The sequence below is a fragment of the Notolepis coatsorum genome (genome assembly GCF_963971535.1).
Source record: "Notolepis coatsorum genome assembly, chromosome: 2".
In the NCBI taxonomy this organism is placed as follows: Eukaryota; Metazoa; Chordata; class Actinopteri; order Aulopiformes; family Paralepididae; genus Notolepis; species Notolepis coatsorum.
In genome coordinates, this window is record NC_140166.1 from 78,861,812 (window position 1) to 78,877,312 (window position 15,501).

General features: G+C 42.6%; 1 protein-coding gene across 1 annotated transcript in view; it reads right to left on the reverse strand.

Annotated features, from left to right (window-relative positions):
* Positions 1-2,075: 2,075 nt before the first annotated feature.
* lgr4 (leucine-rich repeat containing G protein-coupled receptor 4) overlaps positions 2,076-15,501 on the reverse strand; it is a 94,133-nt gene continuing 80,707 nt past the window's right edge. The window contains exons 12-18 of the mRNA XM_084307539.1: positions 14,518-14,583; positions 9,054-9,125; positions 8,886-8,957; positions 8,392-8,517; positions 7,749-7,846; positions 5,204-5,257; positions 2,076-4,982 (exon numbers count right to left, since the gene is read on the reverse strand). Of these exons, the coding sequence (XP_084163665.1) occupies positions 3,547-4,982; positions 5,204-5,257; positions 7,749-7,846; positions 8,392-8,517; positions 8,886-8,957; positions 9,054-9,125; positions 14,518-14,583 (1,924 nt within the window). The 3' untranslated portion in view covers positions 2,076-3,546. The remainder of the gene's footprint in view (positions 4,983-5,203; positions 5,258-7,748; positions 7,847-8,391; positions 8,518-8,885; positions 8,958-9,053; positions 9,126-14,517; positions 14,584-15,501) is intronic.

Consider the following 15,501-nt stretch of genomic DNA (forward strand, 5'->3'; position numbering starts at 1 on the left):
AGTTTGAGACAGGTCAAGGTTGTGAATGGGTTTCCTAGGGTCATGCAACCTGCTCACAATATAGAGAACCATGTAGACTTCCAATGCAAGTAAAAACAAACATTTACTAAATTGTAGGCATGTATTGCAATAGCAATAGTGCATCATTCAATCTTGTTGATTTGATATAATTCCATTACCACGATAATTAAAAAAAATTTTTTTACGGCTTCAACATTTCCTGTGCCTAAAGTCCTACGTCGAATCAGTGTTACTTTGTGTTTAATGTACTATCGACATATACTGTGGGCTACACTTGTCTCAGAAGTGTAACCATGTGTTGCCTACAGTGGCTCAGGAGGTAGAGAGGTCGTCTTGGAGTCTGAAGGTTTCTGGTTCGATTCCCGCGCAGCATGTCGAAGTGTCCTTGAGCAAGACACTTAACCCCTAATTGCAGCCGATGTGCAGGTTGGCACCTTGTATGGTTGCCTCCGCCATCGGTGTGTTTTTTTTGTAAAGCGCTGTATAAATGCACCATTTACAGTCTCCATTTCCCCCCCCAAACGGCTTTGACTTTTGTTACCCACTAAAGTCAAGACATGACTAATTAAATGGCTATAGGTTAAAGTCACAGCGACGTCTGGTTTCATAACCACTACCCACACCTTCCTAGTGGACATGTTTCACTTGTAACCAAGTCATACTGTAGATCTCCGCACATCAGCTAAAGGAACCAGTGGAGAGGGGGAGTAGCACTCATTAATCGCCCAGTCCAGGGCCTCCGCAAGGGGGCAAGGCAGCACGTCCAAGTGGCACTGTGGCCACTAACAAGACATGCCGTCGAGTCTGTGGAGGCCTCTACGTGGGACTGCCATCGAGTGAACGGAGGTATGAGAGGATGGAGGCATGGAGGGAGAAGGAACAGAAGTGACATTATGGAAACTGTTTCAGTATGGAATGCAGTTGAAAGGGAACGGGGCAGAGTGGATGGTTTATTCATGGCTGGCAGGGAAGTGTCGTCCCTGGGGCTTTAGAGAAAGCAGTTCCTCACCTGTTCTGAAACACAGTATAGTAGTAGAAGTAAGGTCATTTCAGTGGATTTTCAGAAAAACGCTGAAATAAAAGTAGTATGTGAAGTCCCTGTAGTCACTTTGACAACTAATCAATAAAAAAAAGTGCTAGTTTTTCCCAAAAAGGATCTTTTGTACTACTTCAACTTTATTAGGTTATAAAAACCTGAAAATAAATGCATTTTGGAATCACTTTGCATCATAAAATAAAAATAAAAAAGAAGAGGAGGGAGAATGTGAAATACCTTTATATTCTGCGAAATAAGTATCTACACTATCTATAAGATAGAAAACACAAAAATCATAAAGAATTTCATAGTTTATATAGTTTGGTTAAAAAAAATAAAAATCACAGTATACAGTACATAAATTCCTCCCACAATTTTGCATGGAACTAAAATGGTGACGTAGAACCGGATGTATTAGACACAAGAGCCAAGATCTCAAACTGAACAACAATAACGATAAAACGGACTCTTTTACAAAGCACTGCTGGTCGCCACTATACAGTTGAAGAGGTAGCTTCCTTAAGTCAGATGATCCATCACATTTTTGATTATGTATTTTCTTTTTAGTTTTGAGTTTTTTTTTTATCAAAATAATTTACATACAAATACGGGAAAACGGAACAGCAACACATATTTTGAGAGATTTTCACCAGACGGGACTCGGAAGACAATCAGCCAAAGGACCACTGGATATTTTGGTTGGTGTTAAAGAGAAAATACACACCCAGTCAAACCGTTTTTACAGAATTCTCACAGATGACAGAAGATCCATCCAGAAGAAAAGTCCAGAAAACACAGAACACGATGCACATTACAAAAGACACAAGAATGACTTGATGTGAGAAGAAGAAAAACACTTTCCCTACATTACCTATATTCCTGAGCACTTGCATGCTGTACACGTGTGGATACAGGCTCTAAAAAGGTGTGTCCATCTTTGTGTGTACAGTCATGCTCCAACAAACCAAACATCAGTAAGACAGCAACCCCCCCCCCCCCCCCCCCAGCAAGAGGCGCACACACACAACTGTATTCAGTTACTCTAGAGTGAAAAATGATTTATATTGATATACATCATCATATCATCATGCCCCTCCCACGATAAGCCTTTACACTAAAATGTTACAATACAGATTAAGTCGAGATTAACCAGCCGTAAGTCACTCGCTAACTAGTACTACTGGATTGTAACGATACTGTAAGCATCAAATTATATGTGCAACTGGAGACTAGTGAAGATAACAACCTAACGGTGAACTCTTAACAGTACAATACAATGGCAACAGTAAAAGGTATTTGTGTGGGATTCCACATTCGCCACAAGAGGCGCTGTAGTCTTGGCGAGTGCTTGAGTTATGCATTCATCATTCAAAAGGCCACCTTTCTTATACCTGAAATTACCAAGACATTCCTGCTGCTTATAACAGTACATTTTAACCCCACCCAATACAACCGAACACATTTTTATTGCTGAAACAGTGATATTAGCTTCTCTCCTACCATCACATTCCTAGTCGCGCTCACTAAAGAGTGAAAAGCTTGTTTGTTTCGGTGAGTACAGAGCATATTGCCATGTGATGAAGATCCGATAAAAGTAGATTTAGCTAGGTCACATTGGGAGGGCTGAATCTGCTGCAGAAGCCATCACTTTATCTTTGACATTTGGGAGCATTGTCGCCCCTCCTTAAGTTTAAGACCACACCGATACTCCATCTTAAAGCTATGTTACATTCACACAGAAGTTGCTCTAGAATGAACAATGATTACGTTTGCTACATTTACGTAAATATAAAAATCAACAGCTATTATAGTGTGAGGCTTTGAAAATTAACTAAATTGTGTATGACATCATTTCAAACGATAAAACAAAACAAAATAAAAAAGCTTATGGTTACAGGTGAAACATACAGACACAGACAGATGGCACAATTATCCTTTGCCTTAGCAAAGAAGTAACCGATGATTTGAGGCTTGTAATGTCATGACATCCAGTCCCGTCTAGACCAGAGAAAGCAGAGGCACTGGTGGCGATATTCTTTTTTATTACACCCTCCGTTTGCCCCGCTTGGATCATGACATGCTCGGTTCAGCTCTGTGAGCTTCTGATGGGCAAACGATGTACTTTACCAATAGTCTTCTGGTTCAAAACACCAAATCGATGTGCTTTACCAATAGTATCCTGGTTCAAAACACCAAATCGATGTGCTTTACCAATAGTCTCCTGGTTCAAAACACCAAACGATGTGCTTTACCAATAGTCTCCTGGTTCAAAACACCGTGCCAGGTTCCCTTTGTCGGCGGTCGAGTCTCTCTGTTCACTAAATAATTAGAAAAATAAGTGCTTCCTGAATAGTCCGTTAGCAGGATAGTCTGCACATTACGCTCTATGATAGCACAACAATTTATATATTCTCGTAGCAATCCGATTTCACTAAACGGGCAGACGTGTGTACACACACACACACACACACAGCGCCGGGGGGGGTTCCCTAGTCTTTAACGCGAGGTATGTTGTACGAGTAGTGCACTAGAGGAAGGCCTCTGCTCTGACAGAAGCAGGCTCTTCCGCAGGCCTGTACCTGGTCCGAGCTGTCCGACACGAACGAGTCCCCCTCGTCCGCGTACTCGGACTGAGCCGAGGGCGTGCCGCTGTCCGCCCAAAAGCCCTCGGCGCGCTGGCACGCGGCGGCTCCGGCCAGGAGCGTGGGGCAGCTGTGGGCCTTCACCAAGTGTCTGCAGACGGAGGAAGACGAGCAGGTCCTGGTGTGCAGCGCCGCCTCGCAGTGCTCACACACCACGGCCTCTCCGCACAGCTGCGAGTACACCCCGCAGTCCGACCCCGGCTGTGCCGAGGAGGAGCCTCCGTCCGCGGCCCCCCCCGGTCCGCCGCCGCCGTGTTCTCTCTGGCTCCCGGCGCCGCCGACCTTCACACCCCTGGCCACGCCCCCCGCCGCGTGCCCCCGCAGCCTCAGCCAGTCCTCCCTGAAGGAAGGGCTGAAGAACACGTAGAGGACGGGGTTCAGGCACGCGGGCAGCGGGAAGAAAATGAGGGTGACCGACTTGGCGATCTCCGGACCGCCGGCGCCGGATCCAGAGCCGGTCAGGAGAGGGGCGAAGGAGAACGCCGCCACGGGGCAGAAGAAGATGCAGTTGGTGAAGATGAGCCAGGCCACGTGGCGCAGGGAGCCCGTCTGCTCCGGGTCGGCCAGGTCCACCCGGCCCAGGTGGCAGTACAGCTGAGTGTAGACGGCCGCGGTGAACAGGTACGCCAGTGCGTTGAGCAGGACCAGGGCCACCGTTATACTCAGTGCGGGGCCTTCGCCGTCGGAGAAGGGCAGGCAGAGGGGAGAGACCGACGGGTCGCTGGCGCTGAGCAGCGGGAGGCAGGCGGCGGCGCCGGCCAGGAGCGCCAAGAGCCCGGCGGCCAGGCCGAAGCGTCCGTCTCCGCTCCAGCGGCACCCCCGCTGCTGGCCGCCGCCCCTCCTCCTCCGGGGCGACACCATCACCTTCCCCAGGAGCGCCCGCACCGACACGCTGCGCTCCACGGCCGCCAGCGGGAGCAGCAGCACCGCCCACTCGGAGGAGAACACCGCCAGGGCCCCCGTGACCTTGCAGCCGGCGCCGGTCTCCCACCACACGCCGAACTCGGCGAAGGAGCCCCAGGTGGCGGCGTCCAGGACGGTGAGCGCGCCGACGTAGAGGCCCGTGAGCAGGTTGGCCAGGGCCAGCAGCCCCATGAGGAGGCGGGCGGGGGGGAGCGACGGAGCGCGAGAGCTCCGGGCCGGGCCCGCCGGAGCTCGGCACGCGGCGCAGAAGGTGGCCACCAGCACCAGGCTGTTGAAGACCAGGGCCACCAGGCAGATGAACCACACCGTCAGCCGGATCATCCAGCTGCCCAGGAGGTGCTCGCAGGGCTTGAAGGCTCCTGGAGAGAACAGTGAGGCTGGTATTAATCACCAGGAGGGTATGATTGACAATACAGAAATACTTCTTCTATCCACACTAAGCCAGTATATGTCACAGGTACAGAACACACATTTGTCAGAAGTTGAAAATAAATAAATAATACACAGAAATCGTTAAAAAAAAACACACACAAAATAAGGCATATAAAAGGTTATGTGAAATTAAACATATAATGCTTACCTGGAGAAGGAGAGCAGTGCATGATCATGGAGATTCTTTCCGTCTCCTCACCACCTAAAACATAAAGCGGATCCTTTTCAATGGACCAGTCCTTGATACATGTAAACATAAAGTGGATCCTTTTCAATGGACCAGTCCTTGATACATGTAAACATAAAGTGGATCCTTTTCAATGGACCAGTCCTTGATACATGTAAACATAAAGTGGATCCTTTTCAATGGACCAGTCCTTGATACATGTAAACATAAAGTGGATCCTTTTCAATGGACCAGTCCTTGATACATGTAAACATAAAGCGGATCCTTTTCAATGGACCAGTCCTTGATGCATGTACCGTACTTTTCGGACTATAAGCCGCACCTTTTTTCCCCATTTTTCGACCCTGCGGCTTATATAACGGTGCGGCTTATATGTGACTCGACGTGACCAAACCCGAAAATGTAAAAATCTAAATATTGCTTTTTTGACTGCATTGAAATGTTATTTATCTGTTCCCTTATTTGCTAAACTTAATACAACTTGTAAATGAGTTAATTATTGTTATTTGTCCGACAGTATTGTGTCCCAATGCTAATTACATATGGTAATTAAACATTAAAACACCTGCGGCTTATAGTCCAGTGCGGCTTATATATGTACACATCATTCAATTTAGCTGCTGCGGCTTATATTCAGGTGCGGCTTATAGTGCGAAAAGTACGGTAAACATAAAGCGGATCCTTTTTTTTTAACTTCATTTTTTTAGCGTTTATCGCTTTTTCTGGTCAAGCATGACCGACAGAAACAGGTTGAATGGGATATAGATCAGGGGAAGACACTCTGAGAAAATACGGCGAGTCCGGGAATCGAACTCGTGTACCCCAAATCCGTGACGAGCACGGTTGTCCCCGACGCCGAAATAGCGCCGAGATACGCGGTGAGCTACGGGAGCTCCCCTAAAAGCGGATCCTTTTCAATGGACCAGTCCTTGATACACGAGTAGGGAAGCCCTGCTGGCACCAAAACTATTTAAAACCCTGCACACTTTTCGTGATCCTCCAATCACAAAATCACGGTCCGAGGAAAGCAAGAGTTGTGATTGGAGGATTGTGAATTGTGAAGCTCTAAAAGATTTTCTTTGTTGTTTATCGTGTTTTTCAACAGAAACTGGTACAATTTAATCTGAGGATACTTTTGTTAACCCCCAACTCTCAATAGTGTATAAACACAAAAATAAATACATTTTGGATTGGCATTCAATTTAATAATCCCCTTATGTTAATCTTACAGCCTGCTATTTGGTTGACCACATTTAAATGGTGACTGAATATAGGTTTATCTGAACTTTAATACAAGCTTTTTAGTATTACCCAACCAGAAAATGTACCCTTTGCCTACAACAATGAGCCTCATGCAAGAACATTCTTAAATCTCTCTAAATATTTCAAAACTACAGCTGCAGCCGCATCTCTGATGGCAACAGATTCTAAACCAAGAACCTTTTCGCACCTTATTCACAAAGGTCTACCTGATAAAGTAGCAAAGGTACATTATTCCCTCCACTAACTTTAGGTGGGTTATTGTTATGATTCCAAGTCCATTAATCACTATATTAAGTACTGTTGTCTAAATACAGTACTGATGTGCATATAATATCCATTTCTATTTAATGAAAATATGATTTTAAATCAATATTTAACCAACATTAAAACAAGTGTTTCCATGTGTAAGGTACATGATTCATGTGAAAGTCATTTGGTTGAGCTGCAGCACTCTTAAAAACGTTGACCGTACCAACGAACAAATCCAAAATAAGAGAAAATGTATTAAATAGGGGTGGGAATTGCCAGAGACCTCACGATATGATACTATCGCGATACTTGCGTCACGATACGATAGTATCACGATACTAAATATATCGCGATACACTGAGTATTGCAAAAAAAGATATTTTTTAATCAAATTTCATTTATTACCTTTTTTTCAACTGCAAAGTAAAACTTAACATGTTTTATCTAATCAAATAAAGTTCAGTCTGTTCATCTCACTTCAATAATTTTTATTGCAAAACATGGTATTTTCTCAAGCAGACGGATGTAAACACTGTAATCTGTGTTGCATGTACCTGACAAACTGAACTGTTTGTATTACAGTCATATTCCAACTTAACTGAATGCACATGTGTGTGGATTACTGTACTATTACAGGTATTGAAATTAACAATGCAACTTCCTTATACAAAAAAAATAAAAAATAAAAAAATATAAATTTTTTATGAATAATTAAATATCGACACTTGGCGTCCCTGTATCGATACAGTATCGCCACGCAAGTATCAAAGTACTACTACGTATCGATTTCCCCCCCCCCACCCCTAGTATTAAAGTTGCTTAAATTGTTTGTGAGCACAATTTAAGATAATATATATGTACGTATACACATGTGTCTTGTGTGAGGCCCAGTAATACTGGGCACTATCACAGTCATCTTTTACAAGTCACTCACGACTAGATGGATAAAGATATGTCCCGGGGATAATAGCTACAGTAGAACTAGCTTTCTCACCTGTAGATTTCTTGACGTCATCTTCATCGGGAGAAGTTATTATGGTGTCACATCCCACAAATGCACAGCACTGGTAGGCATAGGGGACAGAGATGGACCTACGAAGAAGCAATTATGTGAATTCATGTTTTTATGTCCATGTGAATAACTATGAACTTAATATATAGAGATGAACTGAAGGTAGGTGGGAAGCCAATTTATGTAACCTATAGTAAAAAAAAAACTGACTGGCATAAAAGATAACGAGTGCAGAAATCGACGGTAATACTCTTACGGATCATATCTAATACTTTCAAGTAATTCAAAACATTGCACTACTTCTTTCCATGAGGGGCTCAGATAATGGGACTCCGGAGACCTGAAGTCAACACATCACATCTGGAATAATTCACAGACTCCCTTCCTAAACCACAAAACTAACATGTTAACAAAAGGTTTCAATAGCTAACGACATGCTTAAACTGCAAATGAAGCGGACGGAGCCTTGTGGTTTTGAATGTCGAATAATTTATGGCGTCAATACTGAGCACCAGAAATGCAAGGTGAACGGGGGATGTGCCTTAGCGTGGTCCATGCTAACATACCAGATGTGGCTCTAAGGGACCGGCGTCCTGCTTTACAGAAGATGAACGCTCGACCTCACCTGAGTTTGGGAAGGCTTTTAGCCGTCAGCACACTTTTCATCTGCAGGTTCCCTGAGAGTTTCAGTTGATTGAGGGCACTCAGTCCAGTTGTGGGAATCGTGGTCAGGGAATTCATACTCAAATCCCTGAAACAAACAACACAATGATGTTGTGTATACACAGTAGGGGTGTGTGGATATTTCTCGATTCTAAGATGCATTTTATGTAGCCTTTTTCAGATGCATGTTTAACATGTTTATATATTGTGTAAAGAGTTGCAAGAACGACCAGCCCATAGTTCATATCTTCCGGATTACTTTTGTGAACAAAAAGTGAAAATAGGTTTTGCTGTTCTGACAAACACATTGGTGAGGAGATGACACTTGTTTTAGATTGTTGACAGGTTGCTAAACTATTAAAGAATCAGCTTAAAAGGTAAATGGCCTCATATATAGATACGATTTACCTTTTAAAGCCCTTCTAGATTAAGTGAAATTGCACAGGTCATACTTACAGGTTTGTAAGTGCAATCAGGGAGAGGAAAGCATCTCTGTGGATGGTTCGTATTTCATTTCTACTCAGGTCTCTGTGGTAAACGACAACACAAAACACAGTTTATATATATATATACTGTATATATAAACCTTTCTCTGTGTGTGTGTGTGTGGCTGCAGACACTCACAGCAGGCGCAGAGCAGAGAGACCTCGGAATGTGTCCCTGTCAATCCGTTGGATGTGGTTATGTTGCAGGCTTCTGTTGAACGGACATGACATTTAAAAAAGCATTAAACAACATAAGAAAGTAGCGGCACGGTGGCACAGTGGTTAGCACCGCTGCCTCACAGCAAGAAAGTCCTGGCTTCGAACCCCAGCAGGGGGCCTTTCTGTGTGGAGTTTGCATGTTCTCCCCCGTGTTCACGTGAGTTTCCTCCAGGTACTCTGGTTTGATCCCACACCATAAAGACATGCATGTTAGACAGGGACTACTAGCTCATTAGCTAATTCTGGCACATTTACATTGATGTGGAAACAGAAGATGTTGATTAATGTGCACTGTCCCTGGGTAAAAAAATTATAAATAAGCGTTCTCACAAAAGAAAAAAGATAATTTTGGCTATGATTCGCTCTTCTACCAAAGTTCACCCCCATTCATTATAATTATGTTTAATAAAATAGAGTAACAGTGTCATGATTTCTGGAAAGAGATATTGTTTTAGTTTTTCAAATGTATTTTCTCCTGTGCTTTGAGCGTCACAAGCAGAGTGCCATTCAGCTCCATTGTATTGGAGTGACAGCAGACATCTCTAGGGTAGATATCTCCAAAACAAGGCAAATCACACCCACATAATCTGGATCAGATAGCTAGCTGGGAAAATCTTTTTAAAAACATAACATTTTGGATGAATTGCCCCTTTAAGCAGTGCACCGGTGCATGTCTCACTGGGAAGCTGGAACAGTGAGGACCAAACACAGAGAAGAAGACGCATGGAAAATGTGAAAATAACAAACTAAACTTTGAAACGAAGGTTCTCTACTAGGCCTGTCCCCGACTAAGGATTTATATAGTCGACTTTGATTGGCCACATTTAGCCAATAAACATTTTTGGAAATATTTTTTTGGAAATATTATAATTTTTTCTCTCTTTTTCGGATCATTCCATTTGGGCTGTGGGGGGAGCGTAACACATTCGGGGCCATTGGGATGCGTCTAATAAATCTCTAGAGGATCGGCAAATGTAAACAGACGTGGGGCTGTTTGTAGAGCTAAATCTATACTTTATAGTATTGCTATCTGTCCATTCTCATTGTCAATTGGGACCATAAACCGTCCCTTCAAAATGGATTAAAGAAATAATTTTTTCATCAATACGTTCTAATTTTATAGCGCCGTGAATATAAGCGTTATACGGGATTTGGTCTAGTATATTTCCTGGGAGGCGAGATAAAGGGCTAATAGCTAATAACGTTATATCCAATGGCATTTCTGTTATACAGATGCTACAGTTAAAACTCAAACTGCATATGATCGAAACGATCCTCAAGCATGTATGCATGAAAGGGGGGGGGGGGGGCGGGGGACGTTGTTTCTTATTATTGATTACCAATAACCGTGTTCGTCTAAGTAGCCACATAGGCCGATCGGATGGATGGCTATCAAAACAAGGCCCGATCGGGATGTACTTTACGTGAGAAAGATCTTACCATGGGCCGGTGGGATCCCCCCGAGCATTTCCCCGTTATCGATCGCCATCTGGTAGATCGATATGTCCATTGGCTGATGATAAATCCCCTTATTGCATAGTGAAATCTGCAATGCAAAACGTAATCCAAGCTACAGGCTGCAGATCCAGAATCGAGCTAACGGAAAACTCCATTGAAAGTAAAAAAGAATAGTCCACCGTTCAGCCACAGGGCACAATCCATTATCGCGACAGCACCCCTAAGAGGATCTGGCCGGTAATGCACGTTAGCAAATTCAAAGAGTAGGTAAGTCTGCAGTGCCGCTCCGCGACCTTGAATAGGTTATTAAAATGGAATAAAAGCAATAACAACTTGCCACGGATATATCCGTGCTTCTGTCCACAACGGGTGGAATCGAAACACGGAGATCTCCGTGGTCGGGCGGGATTGTGTTAATGTCTGAAGGAGTCGACTGAAGGCTTCTTGTCCTCTGCGAAAGCATGCAATTGGTCCACTGATGGATACATCTTGATATTGTCTAGTCTAGTGTGTTCATTAGACAGGTGAAATCCTCTTTCAGTGCCCGTTTTCTTAACCTCGCTGGTATGCAATATGGTATATATATTTTTTTTGTATTAGACTAAGAGGTTGGCAGTCGACTACGGCTCCTTTTACGATCGATAAATCGACTAGTCGAGGTCAGCCCTATTCTCTACAAATCAGCCTTATTTCCATGAAAACACAGTGGTGGAAAACATGCCTCTTGGATTCTGAGAGGCTTTGGCCAGATGGAACCAAGGCTGTATTACTGTGGACAACGGCTCCGATACTAGAAAAAGGCCAACAAACTATTGCAATTCAGTCTGATTATCGGGGGAACCAAACTTAACACTTCAGCCTGGACTCAGACCGTGACTCACAGGTGAATGTTCTAAAGGCTCAGACTCATTCGATGACCAATCAAATCCTGCCCAACGAGAGCAATTCAACTGCTCGTGAGTGAAACGTGTGCAGGAAACAGGAACTCTACACCCATGTGATCATTAGGAGGCAAGACAAACATGGAGGCTGCCACGGCGCATTCCGTGGTGCATTCCGTATGTGCATTATGAACACCAGGCATTATGAACATCAAGCATTATGAACAAGCATTATGAACACCAAGCATTATGAACACCAAGCACACTCAGTCCCCCAGAGGTTCCCCCTTCCATTGTGATGCATTCAAATACTGTAGATGCTTTATTACACCCTCTAACCTCATAAACCTATGGAAAAACGTATATATAGCTCACCGCTTCTTCCGTCTCCCACTATCATCATGTTTATGTGGGCAGGGAGAGCAGATACAGTAGTGCCTCTTTATTGACATAATAAGCTAATCGAATCATTCACACTAGGGCTGTCCCCGACTAAGGATTTGGATAGTCGACTTTGATTGGCAGAAATTAGCCGATAGTCGACTATTAGTCGACTATGAAAAAAAAAATATTACAAAAAAATATATATATAATTTGTTAAAATGTATAATTTTTTTTTTTTTGCATTCGACTAAGAGGTTGGCAGTCTTTTCGATCGATTAGTAGACTATTCAACTAATAGGGGTCAGCCCTAATTCACACGCAAACAAACCTCTACCGCCACCGCAGATGGTCAGGTGTAGCAAAGAAGTAATGCAAGAAGTATTGTAAATTAATTACTTTTCCCACGGAGTAATACGTAAAACAGTTACTTTTAAGAGAAGTAAGATGTAATGTGCAATATATTAGGCCTACGTTATTTGACTGACGCCAGTACCTTGTTCAAGGGCAATGGACATACCTACAGTAGCATAGCATGTCTTTTTATGGCCCAGAGGAAGCCCACATAAACACGGGGAGAGAACATGCAAACTCCACACAAAAAGGCCCCCTGCTGGGGCTGGAACACAGGACACAGAACACGTCTAACTTACAAAACAGACATTGCAATTGCAAAACTAAATCGCAAAATCGCCATTCAAATTTGATTAGCTAACCCAGAAACCTTTATTACTAGATGTTGGACATATTGTCAAAGTCTAGCCTCTGAGATAACCTTCCTATAATAATAATAATAATAATAATAATAATAATAATAATAATAATAATAATAATAATAATAATAATAATAATAATAATAATAATAATAATAATAATAATAATAATAATAATAATAATAATGCAGGACTTTTTAGAAGTCCTCCATGACATCATTCTGTTTACATAGAAATGGAGGTAATTGAACTGCCTGGTATTTTATTCAGGGTCTACATTAGCAGTACAGAAGGACATACGAATGGATATACTGTATAGTGTATAGGGTACTCTATGGATATATAGGGTACTTTATATCAGAAGCAGAACGATCTTTATTGCCAAGTAGTTTACACATACAAGGAATTTGACTTATTATTTTAACTCATTCAGCGCCGTCCACGTTTATATACGTGTTTGCTAGACAACTGTTGAACGCCAACCACGTATATATACGTTATTTGATCGTTATTTCTTTTATTCTATTCATTACAGGCCCACTGACTCTGCGTTAACATTGGGAATCGCATTGAGAATGCCTAGATGCAATACCAGCCGCATCACGCTAGATGGCGGTATCGAGCACCATTTCTAACATTGTGTTCTGGACTGTGGGATGGCCCTAGGTCTCAGGTTTAATTTTTCCTTCTCGGGCGAGGCGAACGGTTCTGCCGGTTACATTGAAGCCTGTCAAATATGCCCGATCCATATGTTATGGTCGATTATGCCATCGAGCAAATGGACATTGGATCTACCAGATGGCGATCTAGAAATTGGAATATTCTTTTTGGATTACTCCCGGCCACAGGTAAGGGCGATTTGATGTCAATTCTAGCTTGATCCTGCAATGCTTTTACACCGATCGGGCTGATAACCGTTTTTAGTGTTCAATGCGAATGCCGTTACTGACAATCAAATAATCAGAAACGACCCCCCCCCTTTCATGCATTCATGATGGAACATAATACCTATATTGTAATTTGATTCCGGAACAATAGCGGGTTCAGGCAAGAAACGGCAGCGTCTACAATGGAATTGACGCGTAGGGCTATAACTCAGCATTTCATGAATTACCCTAGACCGCTCTAAAACCATACTTATATTCACCACGTTATAACACGGGAACGTATGGATGGAAAAATTATCTCTTTTTTGCATCTTGACCGGAAGAAACTCAATGTCAAATGCCTATAGTATTGTATCCATAGCTATAATATAGAATATATATTTAGCTCTACAAACAAGGTGACTAACTCCCATCGTTTACAGCTTGGCAGTAACTACCACAGGATAAGGATAATAGCTGGCAGCCAATGAGTTAACGGACAGACAATTATGGTAGAATAAAATCAAATGGAATATAAACTAAATTAAAACAGAAGCACAATAGAATAGAATAATAAAATAAAATAGGCCAGGGCTGTACACTTGTGCACAATGTGGTCATATGCATAAATAGGGTACTTAGTTTAACAAGGTTTTAGTAAGGTGACTTCCTTATACATTTGGCTTATCAAGGTTTTAGTAAAGTGCATTCCTTATACACTTGGTTTATCAAGGTTTTAGTAAGGTGCATTCCTTATACATTTGGTTTATCAAGGTTTTAGTAAGGTATCTTCCTTAAACACTTGGTTTATCAAGGTATTGGTAAGGTGCCTTCCTTATACATTTGGTTTATCAAGGTTTTAGTAAGGTGCCTTCCTTATACATTTGGTTTTAGTAAGGTGCCTTCCTTATACATTTGGTTTTAGTAAGGTATCTTCCTTATACATTTGGTTTATCAAGGTTTTAGTAAGGTATCTTCCTTATACACTTGGTTTATCAAGGTTTTAGTAAGGTGCCTTCCTTATACACATGGTTTGTGGTGCCATGGTGTGGCTTCTCTCCTATTGTGATGATCACAACACTCACATCTCCTGCAGTCTGACGCAGTCCTGGAAGGACGGCAGCTCCCGGATCTCATTGTAGGACAGGTCTCTGACGGAGGACAACAAAGAAGCAGCGTCAGTCATCAGCTGATGGGGACAACACCTTTCTTTTGGATTCCTGCCTACATTTGAGAGACATCGATGATGTGACAGGTCCGTTTCCCACACACTGGGGTCAAGCTGCCCATTAGGTGGTGGTATTGAATGAATGAATGAATGAATGAATGAATGAATGAATGAATGAATGAATGAATGAATGACCTTTATTTATATAGCACCATTCACAGCACGAATGCACAGGGTGCTTTACACTACAGCTTAATATAAAAACATAATAAAACAAAATCAGAAATAAATGACAACAAATAAACAGCAGTTAAAAACAGTGAAACCAGATAGAAAAAGTAGAATAAAAGAATTTGGATAAAATCATGAGTCACAAATTAAAACAAAACTATAGAACAGTGAGGACAAAAAAAGGCTCCTATGTATGATCAAAAGCCTGCCTGAACAAATGTGTTTTTAGTTGTTTTTTAAAAGAGTTCTCAGAGGGGGCAGTTCGCAGGTCCAGGGGGAGAGCGTTCCAGAGCCTTGGTGCTGTCACCTCGAAGGCTCGATCACCCCTTGTTTTTAGCCTGGTCCTGGGGATCACTAGGAGGTGCTGATCGGCAGATCTGAGTGAGCGGGTGTTGGTGTAGGGATGGATGAGTTCCGTGATGTAGATAGGGGCCTGACCGTGAAGTGCTCTGAAAGTGAAAGTGAGGACTTTGAAGTGAATTCTATAGTGTACCGGGAGCCAGTGCAGGGATACCAAAATGGGAGTGATGTGACATGATTTTTTTGACCTTGTGACTAGCCTGGCTGCAGCATTTTGGACCATTTGTAGTTTATCTGTGGATGATTTGATGATTTATTTGATGATTCAATAAATTATTTAACTAACTCACGCCCCTCGACGTTTTGAAGT